Source organism: Ochotona curzoniae, unplaced genomic scaffold (assembly GCF_017591425.1).
Source record: "Ochotona curzoniae isolate NIBS_2020 unplaced genomic scaffold, NIBS_Ocur_1.0 contig_883, whole genome shotgun sequence".
Taxonomy (NCBI): Eukaryota; Metazoa; Chordata; class Mammalia; order Lagomorpha; family Ochotonidae; genus Ochotona; species Ochotona curzoniae.
In genome coordinates, this window is record NW_024466599.1 from 41177537 (window position 1) to 41197232 (window position 19696).

A 19696-nucleotide genomic window follows, 5' to 3' on the forward strand; every position below is an offset into this window, starting at 1 on the left:
CAGAAATAAGGAAACTGACACACAAGTTTTTGGTTACCCTCTACCCCATATTAAATATTATAAAATGAAAGACAACTAATCAGCTCACCCAGGTCATTCCATAGCTCAAACATATTTAAAGATAATTTAAGCAAATAGTAGACAATATTTAAGTCAAAACCAGATTGTTTTTTCATATGCTTACAAGTCTTAAAAAACAATGAAAATGGTACTATGGGGCTTAGATTTGAGAAATTCAGTAAGTCACTGTCTACCCAAGGGACTTGGAACTTTCCTATGGCAGGGTCAGATTTCCAGAACCAGATCTCAGACAGGGCTTCTTGCGCCGACTGTCAGTCTTTCTCATATCCCACCATGAGGCTCAGGGTAATCTAGTGATATAGAACCAAATCAGCAAATGCTCAGGAACCTGGCTGGCTATGAAACTGGCCACTAGTGGGGACCCAGAAAGATCCTTGCTGGTATTCTGGGCATCAGCCTTTGGATAGCACCCCAACTGATGCCCAGTTATCAAGGGGCAGGATCACCAGATCACAAGTTGGAGACGACAAGGACTCATTAAAATCAAATTAAATAAATTATAAACATAAATGCCATTATACTTTTCATCTTTTATTCACTTAGAAAATGACAAAATACATTAGTCCTTTGGTCAATGAACTTTTTTCAGGGCTGAACATTAACAGGCACTCCAGTAAGATTAATTTCTAGCTTTTAGTATCTCATAGCAATTATGCTCCTTAACATTTTTTTTCTTCAAGAAAAACTAACATTATATTTAGCTATTTTAGAGTTACATAAAAGCAGTAATAGTTCTATGTGGGACTATATAACTATCTGCCAGACTCCAACATTTTGGAACCTAATATTTAGCAGCACTAAAAACTAACTGAATGCTATGTAAATGTTATTACAGGCACTACAATGTAAAGTCATCTTTGTGTACTAAAATATTCTTGTATCTCTAAACTTGTAGTTTTTTCAAATGGCTTTATAGAATGTACTTTAAAAATGAGCATATAAAATACCACATTTTCCATTTTGTTGGGTACTAGTAGTAGAAACCCTGCCTTTTACTGTCTAAGGACATTAGGGCTATTTTATTTCTAGTAGCTACTTCCAGCTTTGACTATTATGCTCAGTTTTTCTTAAAAATACATTTCACTTAAGTCATTTGTTATAGTCCGATACTAGAAAATAACAGATAAAAGAAACATACTTAAAAAACACAGAGGATATAATCTACTTGTTTCCTTGTTTATAGGAAAGTCAAGTGATGTGGTCATGCTTTTAGTGAATCAACTAGAATTGTGGTTTGAACACTCTGCTGACCTGGGATTGTGGTGCTGCTGCTAGAGCTACTGTCATCCACGGGCCCAAAGAAATCAAGGTTCAGAAGAGTGGAACCTCCACTCGCTTGAAATGCAGTGACCATGGTGGTAGGCAGCCACACAGAAGGTAAGCCAAGGGAGGAGGGGTTATGTGTAAAAAGGGGTAAGACACACACTTGAACATGCAGGTTATAATTAGTAATCATTATACATTTTAAAAATTAACAATAAAACAAGGTGTACAGTATTAGTTTTTCATTACTAAGGACATTTCTAAAGTAACAATTTAATTCAATGTACATTTTCTGATGTACAATGTAAAGAATGTAACACTTAGTAAGATTTTAGTTAATTCAATTATTTGAATCAAAATTGGAAACCATATCAGAAAGACCAAGGGAGAAAGTAGACCCGTTAAAGGGAAACAATACTTGAATCTCAACCCAACACTCACTCACTGTACATGCCCAGATTAATCTCTCATGTTAGCAATGTTGCTTTCAAATGTCTTTTTCCTTTAATGACAAGCTGTTGGTTGCAGGACACGCACCATTATGCCAACTTATTTAAAATAAGATATGTTATAGCTGCTCTACCCTGATGTGCAACCTCAAGCTGTACTGTTCCCCTTTAACTCTGAAACAGTAATCAGAAATAGTATACATTTTAAAAGAAATTGTTAATAAAAAAAACCAAAATGATTTGACTAAAGACACCAGACAACAGCAAAAGGTGCATCCAGGCTTTCCTTCAGCAGTTATTCCAATAGATGCTTTCCAGTTATCCCAGGACCTGTGCCATAAGGCAAAGCTGACAGAAGGTTTGAGACAATGGCTCAAACAACCTAAGCACTAGGACTAAGAGCAGTTGACTCAGGGACCATTTAAAACTTGTCAACACTAGAAATTAGCATAATCTAGTATTTGAATATCATTGTCTTTCAGGATTTTCATTTAAAGCCATTGAGTAAAATCAATCATTTCTAGTACTGCCTATAGTGCTTGGAGATAAGTTTTAGAAAAAGTTCCAAAAAATGATTTTTTCATTTGCATATAAATATGAAATATTTAGTCAACATGGATCTATCTGCACACTGTTTTTGGTTAAATAATTGTGCTTTAAAGCAGCCTATAGCCACAAGACTCCGCATCCAATAAATTCCAGAAATTAGAGAAAAAATTTCAAGTAAACTGGTTCTACCTAAAATATTTAAACTACCTACCTGGATATTTGTAAAAAGTAAGTCAAAAAATAAGCTTAAGAGAAAGAAACTGAAGCTAGACCTAGATTTGGCTACCTGTATCTGCACGTAAAGACTACTGATAGTAATGGCTGGGTTCTTGAGCAATTACTATTCAGAAAGAAAGCCTGAATTTCCAAAGAGTAAGAAGTTATGTTCAAACAAAGAAAGGAAATCAGCAGAGAGAAGTCTGTCTGAACTTTGTAGCTTTCTTAACTCTAGCTCTGGTGCTAGAGGCTCTACGGAGAGACGTACCATCTAAAGGGTTAGTAAGGCCACTGCTACTCCAGTCAAACTGGACGGGTGGTAGACACTCCTAGAGTTGAAAACCAAGAAAATCAAAATTAATCAGTACAGGATGTAGCAATGTAAAGAATTTTAATAGAAAATTATTATAGCAAGACTATTAGGCAACAAGTCCCAAAAGACAAACTAGGATAATTCATAATTTCAAAAGGTTTATCTGCAAATATTAACACAAACTGAAACTACAAATTTAAAAACAGCACAGCTTACTGATATTTTGAAAGTATCTGAGACAAGGAATTATGTTTACATTTTCAAACAAGTACTGATTCTTTATTAAAATCTTAATCTATTCTTTAATCATGATTTACAAATCCATTACTCGTTTGATTACAGTAATCTGCTAAAACATTGACTTTTCATTAGAGGTATTTAGAGGTATTTATTTTAAAGAAATAGCCACTTACAATTTCTTAATGTAATTGATAAGGACACCATATTCAAAGGGAGGCTATGCAGATTCTTGGAGTAACTAACCACTAAGTAACTAGTTATATGACCTTATACAGTTTAGTTAATTTGCTGGTTGTCAAATAAAACGAGAAGGTCTAAAGTCTATAGTTATACCAAATTTTCCAAAGTTTGAAAGAAATTACAGGTCTATTTGAGTCCTAACATTTCAGTCAATTTTTAATGGAGACTATTATATCCAGTAGCATGTCATTTAACTTCATGGCATTCATTGTAAATTTCTATTTTTCTTCCTGTTGATTTTGTATTGTGGCTTTTCATTTGAGGGGATGTAGTGCATTTCTGCTTCTGACCTGCAGATGGACTCCCAATGAAATTGTTTGCTATGTCCTGAGAGTAGGATGCTGGACTCTCTGAAACTGTCCATGCCCGCAATGATGGACATATGATTATGAAGAGCTGTGCTATGGTAATAGTATGGGGGAACTCAGTGAGGGAGGAGGAGGTTGGGGAGTGGATGGGGGGAATTCCAGGGCCTATGGAACTATATCATAAAACGATAATAAGTAAAATTAGTGCTCGCTTTGGCAGCACATATACTAAAATTGGAACAATACAGAGATTAGCATGGCCCGTGTGCAAGGATGACACACAAAACGATAAGTAAAAATTAAAAACTAAAATTCAGAGGTGACTTTTCTAGGCTTTAAAATTTCATTACTACCAAGTAGAAAGATAAAAAAAAAAAAGCAAACAACAAATATCGGCTACAATACAAACTCATCTGAGCATTTATGAATATTCTTAGAAAAACGTACGCTTGATTGTATCTCTTTTGCCTTAGGGCTCAGGCTTGACTACACTTACTGAAATGACCCCTGTTTTATATACTAAATTCTAATGTGTCATCTTCTAGTAATGTTAATTACTATGCTATCGTATAAGATAGAGCACTATTAAAATCTTGTTCTGAGCTTTCTTTTTCTCTTTTTCTCTTCCTTCCTTCCTTTCATTCCCTCCCTCCCTCTCTTTCTTTCTGGTAATGTTAATTACTATGCTTTAGTGTAAGATAAAGCACTATTAAAATCTTTTTTTTTTTAAAGATTTATTTTTATTATTTTTTATTGGAAAGGCAGATATACAGAGAGGAAAATCCTCCGTCCGATGATTCACTCCCCAAGTAAGCGCAACGGCCGATGCTATGCTGATCTGAAGCCAGGAGCCTCTTCCGGGTCTCCCAAGTGGGTGCAGGGTCCCAAAGCCTTGGGCCATCCTCGACTGCTTTCTCTGGCCACAGGCAGGGAGCTGGAAGGGAAGTGGGGCTGCCGGGATAGAACCGGCGCCCATATGGGATCCCGGGCGTACAATGTTCTGAGCTAGCTCTCTTGCTTGCCTACCTGCCTGTCTTCCTTCCTTCTCGGAGGTAGATCCTGTTCCTTAAAAGAGAAACAATTTAATTCTATTGACCAATATAATTGTTTTTATAACTAGAACATTGAGACAACATGCGCATTTAGTTTCTAAAAATCAGGTGTGGGCCTACTGGCAGAAGGAATAAACCAAGCAACATGAAAATGTCATGGAAAAGAGAAAGATGAAGTAGGGAAGTGTGACTATTAAGGGCATTCTCTGTGGTGAGAAACAATCTTGATTAGTATTGGTTACATGAGCCTATCCATGTGACAAAATGTACAAATCATATTCTTGATTTCTCAACTATACTTATGTGAACTAGTGAAACATATCAAGAGACTTCTGTTTCCGGCCACAGCAGCCTAATGGCTAAAGTCCTCGCCTTGCACGTGTGTCAGGATCCTATACTGGTGCCAGTTCTAGTCTCAGTGGCCTCATTTCCCATCTAACTCCTTGCTTGTGGCCTGGGAAGGCAGTTGAAGACAGCTCAAAGCCTTGGGACCCTGCACCCACCGAGAGACCCAGAATAAACTCATGGCTTCAGATCAGCTCAGCCCTGGCCATTGAGCCGCTTGGGGAGTAAATCAGTGGATAGAAGATCTTCTCTCTCTTCTTTGTCTCTCCTCCTCTCTGTATATCTGACTTTCAAAAAAAAAATTCTCTGTACTCTTTGCAACTTTTTATGAATCTAATTATCCAAAATAAGAGTTAGTTAATGTTTGTGAAAATGTTCTTTCCTAGATTTCGGTTAGTCTTGAAGATAGGTACTAAAGAATTTCTTCAGCTAACTGAAAACCAAAAATTTCTAAGCATTCTATCAGATTCAGCAATGAGACTTTGTCCTATTCAATGATGAATGATTGGCAAAAGCCTAAATTTATACAGTGACATAACTCTAGGCAAATGAACAAGCTCTTTCACTAACATTTTTTTAAGGTGCTCAGTACTTTAGCTTCTCGTGCAGGTGTTTGGCGTTTTGAAGACATAGCCAAAATGATAATAAAGTTGCAAACACAAGTCAACATTCAGTGGAAATGCAAACTATGAACAGAATACCTAAGCCAAAAAAGAAAGGCTAATGATGTAAGTATGACATTTCAAAGAGAAAGCACTTTGCAACAAGTTAGAGTAATATGGTGTCACACAGAAACACTAAAAAATGGTTATAATGAACAAAAATGTAGAGTGTAGACAAGATTAGTTTAGTTGGATTCTAGTCATAATTTTAGGTAAATATTTGTCTTTCCAGAGATGTTTTCTTGTTGTAAGAAGAATATATTAGCAGATAATTTTTTCTTCTAGCTCTGATTCTGATCCACAACTAAAATAGTTACATCAAGTAGCAACAGAAATGGTTAGTTTGATGACTCTAGTCAGTAGCTGAGAGAATGTAAGAAAGCAATAACCTCTGTAATGGGGGAAGTAGTAACAGTACCATCAACAAAGGGACTTTAAAATTCAGTTGATTTCAAGTCACTATTTTCCATCACTAAGCTGTCTTGATTTGAAAAGCATGCAGTCATTATGGGAACTGAATAGCTTTGCTAAATGTAAAGTTACTGTTGATGATGTCCAAGGTTTGTATTTCAGGGGAGGGAAAGGACCAAACCGGTCTTTCCTGATTCAAATTACTAAGCATATAGCACTAAAGGTTTTGGCTATTTAAAAAAACAACACAGGGTGTCTGCAAGATTGCATGGACAAAAAATAAAAATGATATGCATGATAGTGGAAAGTAAGATTTTTACAAACTTAATCCATTTCAATACTTAACTTTTCATTGGATCAAAACTACAGAGCCCAGTAAGGATGATAAGCTACACACACTTAGGTATCCTGTGATATATGGCCTGATGGCACGGCAGCCACCTTTGTGCAAACATCATAGTGTACCCAAACTATGATGAAATCACAGGATGTTCTCCATTTGTCAAACAACATGCTTTTAGAATGGTGATATTCACTTTAAGATTTTTTAGAAACTAATATTTAATCAACAGTAATTTTTTAATTTTACAAGGAAAGCAGACCAAAATAATCCATTTTCCACAGAAAATAGAAGGTAAACTTCAGGATTAAACTTACCGAACCAATTAAAATTGTTCCTTAAATGTGCCAAAGGGGTAAAGGGTAAGAAATTATGAGGGCTTTTTGTTTTTCTTCATCTAAAGACTGTATCATTTTCAACTTAAATGAGTAACAGTTTTACCCAAACTCTTGAAACAGTTTGAGACACTACATAGCATCTTTTAATGCTTTATAAAATTTTACAGGTTTCAGGAAAAATACACAATGGCAAACTTGAAGGGTTGATAAAATGTAATAGTATTTTCTATTTTTAAGGAAATCCAGTATTTACCAGATTTGTAAATAGTTATGATTTTCAGTGCTCAAAATGAAAGGGAAATCGTAAGAGATATTCCAAACTTCTCCACTTTATAAGGTCAAGAGACTAAGGTGTGGAAAGTTTTAAAAACTTACCTCTAATAACCCAGCTCTTAAATTATTTCTTTCCATTTTTGATAGATAATTTACAGCCTTTAAAATACGGTGAACAAATAATCATATGTTCATCATAAGTCAAATCTTAAAAGCATTCTACAAATTGAAAGTTAAGAAAGGGGAAAAGTGTATGTAGATGTGTACGCATATATATGCATAAACATTCTCTATGCACATACGACTATTTTACCTGGAACTGACCAGATGTACATGTGTTCATCTCTGGTGACATGGTGGCTGTCTGACCAATGGAAGCGATTTTTTCTGCAGCAGATAGTGGTTTCAATGGTTCCTTGGTAGGCTCTAACATACCCTGAAAAAGATGTATTAGTCATTAGCTGGGGGTGAGAGGTACCAAACCATAAACTCCAATCCAGCAACAAGAGGAAAGAAAAAGGCCATCAGGAAAGGCACTCAAGACAGAAGTAACTATCATGTTTATCAAAGATCTTACAGTATTATGAATAATATTTCTGCAATCACATTTTATAAGCACTTTAAATCAGATGTTTTAAAATGCATAGTTGCTCCTGTCACAGAAAAGTAAAGCACAACTGAAGGTGAACAATAACCTGTCACATCTAGACGCTAAGAATCCAACACTTCTAGAACATTTAGGACACTGAAACTGCAGGAAGAGGCACCCTTCACATACAGCCTTTTGCAGTGACTCTTAGAGAAGTGAGAGCTGATTCTAACATAGGTGTGACTTCTAGATCCTTGAGTGTGGATTTATGTGTTTGGTCCTCTTCTCTACCAAGGTCATTCTACTTAGTTCCTTGGATTGGCAGAAAAGACACAGCTATGGCTGTTTCAAGGGAAAAATAAATCATATTCCACTAGGTTTGTAATAACAGTAGCACACTTTCTGAGGAAGACAGGATAGGTACAGAAACATGACAAAAAAAAAATCTACATTTCTATATCAACACTTCATTGAACAGAAAAGTAGAAATAATCCAGGCTAATGACCTGGAAGAAAACCAACATTTTACTTTTCTAAAATAATTTTTGGAGCCAGTGCTATGGCACTGTTGGTTAAGCCACTGCTTGTGACACCAGCATTCCATACTAGAGTACCAGTTAGAGTCCTGAGTGTTCTGTTCCAAGTACTTAGGCCTCTGCCACCCACACAGGAGACCCAGATGGACTCTTGGCTTTGGCTTCAATGTGCCAAAAGGTTTGCAGCTTTTTGGAAAACCAACTAGCAGACAGAAGACCTTTGTCTGTTATTCTGCCCATCAAATATGTTTAAAAGCCTAAAAAATTCTCAATAAGCTTCTGGATTTTTATCAGTTAAAGGTCATGTTAAAGGTCACCTTAAATCGGGTGGAAAAAAAACCCCACAAGGTGGGAGGAAAACTGTCAAGTTAATAATGAAAATCTATAAATTTCTAAAAATAAGCTTTCAGAAGACCCTCTCCCATCCCATCCAAGTTAAGGAAAGCAATTATAGATGCAATTCTTATACACCTGAAAGGCTTTAATCTAGCAGCTAAAAAGATGAAGATAAGTTCATAATCTAACTTCACATCATATATATTAGTATTGGATAGCTACTGTGCTTTCAGGTCCACTATGATTAGTCTTAGCCAAATTTCCTAATTTGTACTATCTTGTAAATCAGTGGTTCTCTTAATTGTGATCCACAATCAGTTTATTCATGACCTAGCATTTGTCAGCTGGGCATGGTATCCAAACACTTTCATTTCAACAATTCTAGTGATTCCAACATACACCAAAGCTTGAGAATTAGTAATTCAAAGGATTACTTCACCACGTAAGATCAGAAGATTACTATGCATCTTTAGAGGGTAACGCAGTAAGAACTGTAATTAAAAGTGAATTTCCAAATGAAAGAAATCAGAGATGGAGGAGGGAAAAAACATTTATATCCACTAAATAAGCTGATATAATAAAGGTTGTAGTAAAGGCAGAAAAACAAAGCAAACACACCCACCACTAATATAATCATAATCAAAGAGTTGGCCAATGTGCTGAAGTAGGTCGGTGCCTCACATGAAAACTCCCTATTTCCAATAACGACCTGAAAATATACTGCCAACCATCTGTGGGGGGTCTACTAACCCACTGCAAAGAAAAAAACAACAAAGACTCCAAACACCAAATCCCAGGTGATATTTACAAACTATAGAAAAGAACACTTTTTTATTCTGGAATAAAAGGAGACCTCCAATGAAACATTTACATACACCTTTGCAGTATGCTACTAGATTTTCTACCTTTGTTTCTATACCTACAATATCATAGTACACTTAAACACCAAAAAACTTGCATCTATTCCTAAGGAACTATAGGTCTGTGATAAAATGGGAGGAAATGTTGGGAGAGAAAACAGGGACAGAGGAATCCTTATACCTAAAAACTGGATCATGGAAAGTTAAAAGTATAACTTAACCATTTATAAAGGTATAAAAACCAGAAACTGAGAAAAAAGCTCAAGCACAGAAAAGTCCACAAAATAAAACTATAAAAGACAGACATTTTAATTCAATAATTAGTGCTTATTTATAGAAAAAGTTGGTAGATAAAAAGATCAAATTCCACAACAAATTCATGTTCACATGCATGTAATGATTTATGCGATTAAATTATATACCAAGAGTTCCTTGGTTATTTTTTAAACACCTAAAAATATTTTAAGTTATTGGCTATAATTTTAAAACTTAACAGATATTTTTCTTCACCAATAACTCAGACACAGCAAAAACACAAACATCAAATTTTAAAACATGACTGTCTCGAAAAGAAACAGAATGAAAACACCTCAGTTTTCTGGAACTACCTGGCATATCTGAAAAAAAAAAACAAAAGTCAACACATTCAAGCAACAGTAACAGGAAAACTAAGGGCCCACTAGGACCCTGGTTCTTTTTCATTTACTGTAAACTGTTACCTCCAAGTATTTACGTGTTTCCACAGCCCCAATATATCATTATTTAATTCACTAGATTAAAGTAAATTGCCTTTCAGTCTTTTGACTTTTATTTTATTCAAAAGGCAGGGTGAAAGAGAACCAGAGACCTTCTATCTATTGGTTCACTCTGCAAATTCCTGCAAAGAGCCAGGGCTGGCCTAAGCTGAAATTAGGAACTCAGACCATCATCCAGGACTCCAATGTGAGTGGCAGTGACTGAAGTCACTTGGAACTCTATTCCAGGTATTCCAATTTGGGAATGCAGGCAGCCCAAGTAGAGGCTTCTCCTGTCATGCCACAATACCTTCCCCAGGCATCACTTACAATTCGGAAGTAGGTAGTGTGCTGGCTCATTCCCTAAATGATCACAGCAGCACAGCAGTACGCAGCTGGGGGCCAGCAGTTGGGAACACAATACAGGTCTCCCAATTGCATGAGGCAACAGTGCTGCCTCTCAGGGTCTGCATTAGAGGGAAGCTGGTGTCCAGAACAAAAGAGGACCTTGAAGTATGGCACTCCAACATGGGGTCTCAAGGATGTTAAGTGGAGAGAATCCTTCAAATGTGCATATTACGTAGTTGTAAATGTATAGTTGTAAAAATACTTTTCCAATATCTGATTAGTACAAAAATGTCCTGGGATCAAAATTTGAAACCCATACCAGAGATTCCCATATTAAATGCTTTTAAAAACAGACCTTTACATCATGCTGCTTAAGATGACTTTATAGAATAAACAGTTGTATATGCAGAGTGTTGTACTTACCAATCCTGCTGCATACATGGGTACTATAACGGGTTGCTTCTTATTGCCTGTGAAGAGCTACACATGTAAGAAAGAACATATAGAGAATGATCTGTCGTAATAGTATACAAAATGTGATTACAATATTACAAATACTCTAAGTGAAACATTGAAGAAACTGATAAACTGTCTATATGTGGTTCTCATCTTTAAGGAAAAACACTTAAAATTTTTTATAAAAGTAAATATTAAAGGGCCCGGCACGGTGGCGCAACTGGTTAAAGGTCCTCGCTTTGCATGCCCGGGATCCCATATGGGCACCGATTCTAATCCCGGCGGCCCCGCTTCCCTTCCAGCTCCCTGTCTGTGGCCTGGGAAAGCAGTCGAGGACGGCCCAAGGCTTTGGGAACCTGCACCCGCGTGGGAGACCCGGAAGAGGCTCCTGGCTTCGGATCGGCATAGTCTGGGCCCATTGCGCTCATTGGGGAGTGAATCATCGGACGGAAGATCTTCCTCTCTGTATATCTGCCTTTCCAATAAAAAAATAATAAATAAATCTTAATAAAAAAAAGTAAATATTAAAGAAAAACTGTGGTTTGAAAGTCAAGCTCAAAGGGCTGATGTTGTAGCATAGGGGGCAAAGCCAATGCCTGCAATGCCAGCATCCCATATGGGTGCTGGTTTGTGTTGCAGCTGCTCCACTCCCAGTTCAGTTGCCTGCTAATGGCCTGGGAAAAGCAGTGGAATATGGTCCAAGTGTCTGAGTTCCTGCCATCCACGTGGGAGACCCGGATGAAGCTTCTGGATCAGTACTGACTGTTGTGTCCATCAGGAGAGTGAAATCAATGGATGGTTAATGTGTCGTACCTTCTCCTTAATGCTATCAACAAATTAAATCTAAACATAAACAAGCAAATAAATAAAGCCAGTATGTACTGGGTATAAGGCATAGTGGCCAAACAATGGAGTCCTAAAATTTAACAATGGCTCTAGTGTCCAATTGCAGCTTCTTGCTAGCGGACACCTGGGAAGGCAGCAGTGGTGGCAAGTAGCTGGGTTCCTGCCACCCAAGTGGGAATCTCAGATTGAACATCTGGCACAAGGACTCAGCCCCTCAGCCACTACAGGCATACAAAGAGTGAACGAGCAAAACAGAACTCTTAAAACATGTTCAAAATAAATGAACATCTAAATGAACCAATATTTATTTTTCTGAGACTGCTTATCACAGCCTGAAGAGTAGCATAATTTAAAAGCATGCATAGATTGAGGAGAGGATTTCTGAAAGTTGTAACAAACTCACAATGTTTCGCGTGTCTATTCCCAAGGAGCACAAAAGCTTCTTGTTGCTGTGGGAGCCACCCCACTGGTATCTCAAGCCATGTGCGTCATGGATGTCCTGCAGCTCAGTCCACACATCCAACAGTTCCCTGCAAGGGCCATGAAGTCATCAACATGACAGGTCATTTAACACCTTTCGCTTTCAATGACCACAACATATCCAACTCCAATTAATCTTATGTCTAACATGCATAATTATAGCTATTACTGGAATAATCAAGAACTAATACTTAGCCATCAGAAAAGTTAAGCACACATAAAATGCCAGTAATCAAGGAGAAATATAGCTCATATTTTGTTATTGTAAAGGACAAATCACTCAGTATTCCACCTTAATAAAGCTATTTAGGGGCAACTGTTCTTGGGATGCTCACATCCAATATCAGAGTAACTAGTTTCAATTCCAGTTCACCTGCTTTAATCAAACTTCATGGTAATGCACACACTGGAAGGCAGCAGTTGATGGATCAGTTCTGGGGGCCCTGCCACCCACCTGGGAGACCTGGATTGTGTTTTGGGCTAATGGTTTTTTCCTGGCCCTGCCCCAAATGTTAACAATTTGGAGTGGACAAGTTGATATAAAACCTCGTTCTCGTGTCTGCCTTTCAAAAAGATGTTTAAAAAAAAAAAAAGGCTATTCAATATCTGCGCTTTCTTGACTCCTCATTCATAAACATAGCTGCAATTAAAGTCTAGATCAAATTTTATATTTTTCCCCAATTTTAAGCATTTTCTAGTGTAGCAGCACTGTCCCCTTATCCCAGTTTGTTACTTGTGGTTAACTATACTCCAAAAATATTATAATAGCAAATTGAAATACTTTGCTTTTATATTACACATTACTTTGGGTGTTCACCTCATCACATAGGCACTGTATCATATTATATTGCAAGAAAAAGAAGGGTGAGTGCTGTACGACATTGTAAAACATAACATTCATATAACATATTTGGGCATATTGCTGCAAATGTGTTTTACTGTTGCTGTTAATCTCTTACTGTGCCCAAGTTTAAAAATCAACCTTTATCACAGGTATGTACATGTAAGAAAAAACACAATATACAGAGGGTTGACTATGAAAGTTCTGGGCTGCATCTCCTGTGCAGAGGTTTGGAGGGGACTACACGTTTTCCAATGGCTGTGTAATGTTCTCTCAGGCTGGTACATTATCATTTATTTAACCATAATCCTGCTGTTCTAAAGCTGTTTTATTGTTTGGCTCCTATTATTAGTAAGACAATGAAAATCTTCCTGTATTTTATGATGTATGTTATACAACTGCATTATTTCCTTAGGATAAATCTCGAGGACAAATTATTGAATCTTTCCAAAGTATCAACTATAACCAGCACACTAAAAATTTAACCAATTTAAAGATGGCAGAGAAAGTAACTTTCTGAAAATCTCTTCTTGCCAAGCTAAGGGCCAAGAAGCAAAAAACACAATCTCCACATTGAGTGAAGTTTAGAGATACCTAAAACCCCGTACCACAATGCCAAGGTGACAAGCAGGTTGAAGGAGTAACTGACTTAGCTCAATGGAATGACAGAATGCTTCTGGAGTAGACAGTGATAGAATGCAAAAGAACAGTCCAAGAATGATAACTATCCTCAGAAATGGAAAGTACAAAATCAATTTAGGTCTTGTCACATCACAGGTATTCCGGAAAGAAGAAACAGAAACAATGGAGAAAAAGTAATTGTCAAGGAAAAGGACAAGGGAAATGATTAACAAAAAGAACAGATGCCTCCAGATTGAATGAAGCTACAAATCTAATACACTTTTACCTTCCATGTTTTTTTTTTTTTTCTTTAGAAGGGAAGTCTCAAGACAACACACATAAGACGTTTGAAAGAAACCATTCTCGATGCTGACAGGATAATGGTGAGCTCCAGAGGAAAAAGTGCAATGTACACAATAAGACTGTAGTTTAAAATCATTTATTTATTTAAAATGCACAGCAACAAAGGAAGAAAAACAGAAAGATTTCTTCCACCTGCTGGTTCACTCCCCATATGGCTACACCAACCAGGTCTGGGCTAGTTTAACTAAAGCCAAGAGCCAGGACAGACATCCTGGTCTCCCACATGTGTGGCAGGGGTCCAGCCACACATCTCCAGCCTTCCTAGCATTAATAGAAAGCTGGATGGAAAGTAGAGTGGCTAGGACTGGAACTGGCATTCTGACATGGGATGCTGGCATTGCAAGCAATGTTACCCCAGATGCCACAACAATGGCCCCTAAAACGGCACTGATAGGCTGTTGGTGGATAGGAAGGAATGCAGAAAACAAAACAGACACAATTATTAAGCTCGGGGAAAAAACTGTACTATAAAGGAAACAGGAGCTTAGGAGTGAATAATATTTACATGATAATAACACTGTTACATTAAGAAATGAAAATTGTAAGAAAGTAACAAAAATAAACTATGATTTAAGTATACTGGAAATATGAAGGGAGTAAAATGTAGACTAAACCCAAATTCTCACCCATCTTGTTAAGAAGCCAAAAACATATAGTTTAATCAACTGATTAGAACACTGAAACAAATGGCTCAGAATTGAAAAGCAGGGCATTTTTTCATTCTAAGTCTTTTAGCACAACATTACTAAACCTTATCAATAATGATTTAGGACCTTAAATGTTTTAAGGTAACTTTATAAATTAAGTCTGTTGAAGCAAACAAAAACATCTGCTATCTAAAAACTGTCTACTACTTACCCACTTTCAGCTAAGGCCTCTCTTGTTTTTACTGGCAGGGTGCTTGTGTCCAGCAAGTGCTTCAGGGAAGTAACTTCCTCTTCAGCATCAGGGACAAATATGGAAGGGAAGCATGCTTCGAAAATGCGCTCCAGGCGGTTTAGTAAAGCTGTCTGCATCAAAACATCCCCCCACCACCAAAAGTTTATTTTTCAGTTCTCTGATTTAAAAAATGTCAGTTTTGTATTTAAAACACACTACTAATGTAACAGAGGGAGGGAAACTACCATTGCAGAAAACAGTAAGTAAACAGAATTAACTATTCATAGCATAATTGTTTGAAATGATTAAATAATCCCGGTGCTGATACATGAGGTGGCAAACAAATACATCAAGCACCTTAGCTGGTATATCAGATATAGCATTTTACTTAATTACAAAGTTCTATTAATTATTACTGAATTATACAGTGAGATAGTAATCTCAAAGTCTGAATAATCTACCCAAAGCAAAAACAACAACAAAAGACAGCTTCCATATTCTTTCCACAGCACTGAGATATTTTTACCACCATCAATGGACTTTAGATTTAGAATGCTTGTGAAAAGAACTGTGCTTTATAACTGAGTAGAACCTTTTACTCGGACATAAACCCTTGAATTTTGAATGCACTTAAAAATATGCTGCTAACAATACAAACTAAAGTAGGAAACAATGTCTATTTTCACTAAGAAATGCAACAGCTCATTTATCATTTTGACGAACTGTTCTTTTAGAAATTCCTTTACTGTTACATACATATAAATATGTATTATATACATGTAATTGATAGAACACTATTTTCCCTCTACATATTGCCTAGAACATTTTCACCAAGAATGACCAGATAAATTTTAGAGTACTTCCCATAAATTAAAAATTGTTGGGTTTAGATTATCTTTGACACTATTAATTAGGTTTATTATATATTTGCAACCTGTAATAACATTTATTCCCATTCCCTCAACTGCACCAAACAATACAAACTGTTAGTCTGTTTGAAAATTAAGTATACTAACAAGAGCAGACAAAATAGTATTTTCTGCAAATTAATAAAAGTAAACACTAATTTTTTTGTGTCATACACTGAGAAAGTAGGAAAACGAAAAACAAAAGGAAAAATTTCCATGAACATATTTCCTAAGCCAAAATCTCTCTCCTGGAAACTACCAGAACGTCGTTAGTCTCAGGTTACTCTTCTGCTAACTCTACAAAGTTATTCTAATGTGTTCATTATATCCCTGTGTGTGACATGGGAAAAGGATCTCACTATCAATTAGGAACCCTAAAGCAAAGGGTAGACGCCTGTTCCCTAGACGTGTGAAACCTGAGTGTCCAAGGGGACCCCGCCTGCTTCCACAGAGGGCAGGGACACTACTTTTAAAGGGATCAGATAACCTGCTAATTGGAAACACTAGGACTGCTGCTTCCTCCTGGGCAAGGAAAGTAAACAAAAACTTGTTTGATCCAATTTTATTTTTGTGAAAATAAGTGCATAATCTTTATTATCATTTTAATGGGATGAAAAAAATGTTGGTCACAGACTTTGGACAGTATTACCTATAACCAAATACCAGAATTTGGGCACACCATTGAACAAATGAGTGAACTCCATTTGAGAACAACAAATAATAACCTAGTCACATCAATGTTTACTTCTTCCTCCCAAAGCACATAAAATGCAGGAAACTTTTAAAAGACAGTTTCACATACATTTACAATTAGATATAAAGTGTGCTTTCTTCAAATTTTTTACTAAATAAGGGCAGGGGTCAGCAGGCTTTTCTGCAGACAGCTGAAAGTAAATATTTTAGGTTTTGTAGGTGTGTTTCAATGAAACTTTATTTACAAAAACAAGCAGCAAGACAAATTTGTCCCACAGTTCTCTGACCTCTGAGGTAGGGCAACCAATAACAACGGGAAGCCACTAAAAGCATCACCCACCACAAAGAAGGAACTCGGCAAGAAAGGAGACAATACAATTAACAAAAAGTTCTAATTAAATTTATTCTGATATACAATTATATTCATTTTTAACTATCAGTTTGATGCAAAAGGGATCCCACAAAAATAGCTTCTCACTACTACCTTGGTTATGGTAATAAATACTGCCAAATTTCTTACTACTAGTTCATTCCAACAAATGAATGGCTGATGTAGCACTTCAATAGAGAGCTGCACACTTAGGAACTAAGTTTCTGCATTCATAAATTATAGATTTCAGAGGCTGACTGACAAGGTGACTGATGAATTAGTGGTGCTCTGTAAGAAGTAGCAGCAGCTTTTGGACCCAGCCAGGATTCCAGATGGGTGCCGGTTCTAATCCCAGTAGCCCCTCTTCCCATCTAGCTCCCTGCTTGTGGCCTGGGAAGGCAGTCATGGACAGCCCAAAGCCTTGGGACCCTGCATCTGCTGGGGAGACCTGGAAGAAGCCCCTGGCTTCGGCTTCAGATCTGCACAGCACCGGCCGCTGTGGTCACCTGGGGAGTGAATCATCGGATGGAAGATCTTTCTGTCTATCCTCCTCTCTGTATATCTGGCTTTCCAATAAATAAAATAAAATAATCTTTTTTTTTAAAGTAGCAGCTTTTGTCATTACAATTATTAAACAGATGATACCTACAGATGCTGAGGCTTGCAAGGGAATAAAATGATTGTCAAAATCAGGCTCAAGACTCACTAAGCTGTTCCTCTACCACTATTTAACATTCTAAATCATGATGAAAACATCTGGCTCAGGGCTGCTACAATGGCTCAACAGCATATTTCTCCATCTTCCAGTGCAGGCATCACATATGGGGTGCTGGTATATGTCTTGGCTGCACCACTTCCATTCAGTTTTCTGCGTAGGGCCTGGGAAAGCAGCAGAGGACAGCCCAAGTCTTTGGGACCCTGTACCCATGTGGGAGACCTAGAAGAGGCTCAAGGCTTCTGGCTCTTGTCTTTGGATTAGCTCAGCTCGTCTTTGCAGCCATTTGAGAAATACGCCAGAGGACGGAAGATCTTTGTGTCTCTTGGTAAATCTACCTTTGCAATAAATATAAGTCTTAAAAAAAAAATCTGCCTCAATCTACCAATTTCTTCCTTCCGATTTCTGTTAGATTCCACATAAATCTTAAAGATTTTAAATTTGGGGTACTAAATCTTGGGGTACTAAGATTTTAAGTTTTGGGTACTGTCATTTGTGACTGTTAATTGCACTATGATACAAAAAAAGCATATTAGGTATTTTTAGCAAGTACACTAAAGCTAAAAGTTTGAAATCTTGATGGAAAATAGGCACTTTATAACAGTTACAAGAATGCAACTAATAAAATCCCAAGAAGGAAAGTTAAATAACTTACCACAAGAATAATTTCCCTTGGGAGCAGAGAAAATTCTTTCAAGAAACACTTTCTGAAAGATTATAATTAGATACTAAAATTTCCTAAAATCATTGTTATTTTAAGCATAAAGTTTCAGTACTTGAAATGAAGGGCATCTTGTCAGTGGCTAAGATTTCAGGTATCTACTTTTCAGGAATATTTCTGGATGAATATATTAAAATTTAACTGTTTTAAAGTATATACAATTTTACCTTCAACTACCATCCAAGAACAATTTAATATATACATTAAATTAAATCAGTAATAAAATACGGTATCTTACAAAAACTAAAGCCAATAAAATATTAGACTTGCATGTGTTCTAATATTTCTGAGTAAAAAGGAACTTTGTTTATATTAGTATCCTAGTGATAGGAACTCATATAGATATAATAGGAAACCTGGATTTTAATAAATGCTCATACTGCCCAAGTTTTTAAACTCCTTGTGGTCAATGAACACAGACATTAAACAATGACACTTATTAACATATTACAGTAGTTGTGAACTTGTATTCCAACAAATTATATTTAACTATTTGGGAATGGGGGTAAAATTAGCCCGACTTGACTTCTGGTTTGCTTAGGCAGACAAGGCAGATTATGTAAAGCAAATAGCAGAAAACCCCAATGAAAACACTTGAGGGCCCAATTCAACACAAGATTCAAAGATCCAAGGGCCAGTACTGGGAGAAGGTTCCTGTCCTGGCTGCTCCATTTCTGATCTAGCTCCCTGCCAATGGTCTTGAAAAACAGTGAAAAATTGTCCAAGTGCTTGATTCTGTGCTACCCATGAGGAAGACCTGGAAGAAACTCCTGGTTGTGGCTTCAGCCCAGCTCCCATTATTGTGGCCATTTGGAGACTAAACCAGTAGATAAAAGATGGAAGATTTCTCTGTCTTTCTCTCTCTGTAGCTCTTTGAAACAGATAAATATTAAGCAAGAAAAAAAAAAAAAAAGCAAAGGCAGAACATGGTATATCCTATTAGGTTTTGATAGTGCTTCTTATGTAGCAGGCATTAATTCTCCTAAGATCCATGTCTTTGGTAACAATAGATCTCCACTTTATAAACAGAAACACAAAGCACCATGAGGTTATGACTGTACGTACTTAGGACACACAGCTTCAGAGTAGGTGCTCTTACCTATTACACTGTCATCAAAGCAGCTCCAAGACCAATTTCTAAAAACTACAAGCACTTTTTTACAATGAATGACTTTGCTCTAGTTTCTGAATTTTCAGCATCTGGGTTCCTGCAAATGGTTAATGTAGGAATGTTAACCCAATCAATATGCACTAGATTTTTAAAAAGGCAATTCACTTTAAAACTGCAGGGGGCATAGTTGTTTTACTTTTCAGTTTGGG

General features: G+C 36.8%; 2 protein-coding genes and 1 non-coding gene across 7 annotated transcripts in view; 2 read left to right on the forward strand and 1 right to left on the reverse strand.

Moving 5' to 3' along the window:
* Positions 1-19696, forward strand: part of SERTAD2 (SERTA domain containing 2) — a 118919-nt gene that overhangs the window by 83544 nt on the left and 15679 nt on the right. Inside the window, exons 3-6 of one of the 4 annotated variants that reach the window (XR_005885178.1) lie at positions 1265-1458; positions 3686-3757; positions 5666-5784; positions 14042-14190. The gene's annotated coding sequence lies outside the window, so the exon portion shown is untranslated. Of the gene's footprint in view, positions 1-1264; positions 1459-3614; positions 3654-3685; positions 3758-5637; positions 5785-14041; positions 14191-19696 lie in introns of those variants that run through there. The other 3 variants (XR_005885179.1, XR_005885180.1, XR_005885181.1) reach the window with 3 other exon arrangements.
* The window catches only part of AFTPH (aftiphilin), a 65548-nt gene that overhangs the window by 10011 nt on the left and 35841 nt on the right, over positions 1-19696 (reverse strand). Inside the window, exons 3-8 of one of the 2 annotated variants that reach the window (XM_040993323.1) lie at positions 14949-15100; positions 12189-12315; positions 10907-10963; positions 7394-7516; positions 2827-2887; positions 1333-1416 (exon numbers count right to left, since the gene is read on the reverse strand). In XM_040993323.1, coding sequence (XP_040849257.1) covers positions 1333-1416; positions 2827-2887; positions 7394-7516; positions 10907-10963; positions 12189-12315; positions 14949-15100 — 604 coding nt within the window. The remainder of the gene's footprint in view (positions 1-1332; positions 1417-2826; positions 2888-7393; positions 7517-10906; positions 10964-12188; positions 12316-14948; positions 15101-19696) is intronic. The other variant, XM_040993324.1, reaches the window with a different exon arrangement.
* On the forward strand, positions 3864-3969 carry LOC121165456. Its single transcript, XR_005885246.1, has one exon. It is a non-coding gene; the product is annotated as a U6 spliceosomal RNA (small nuclear RNA).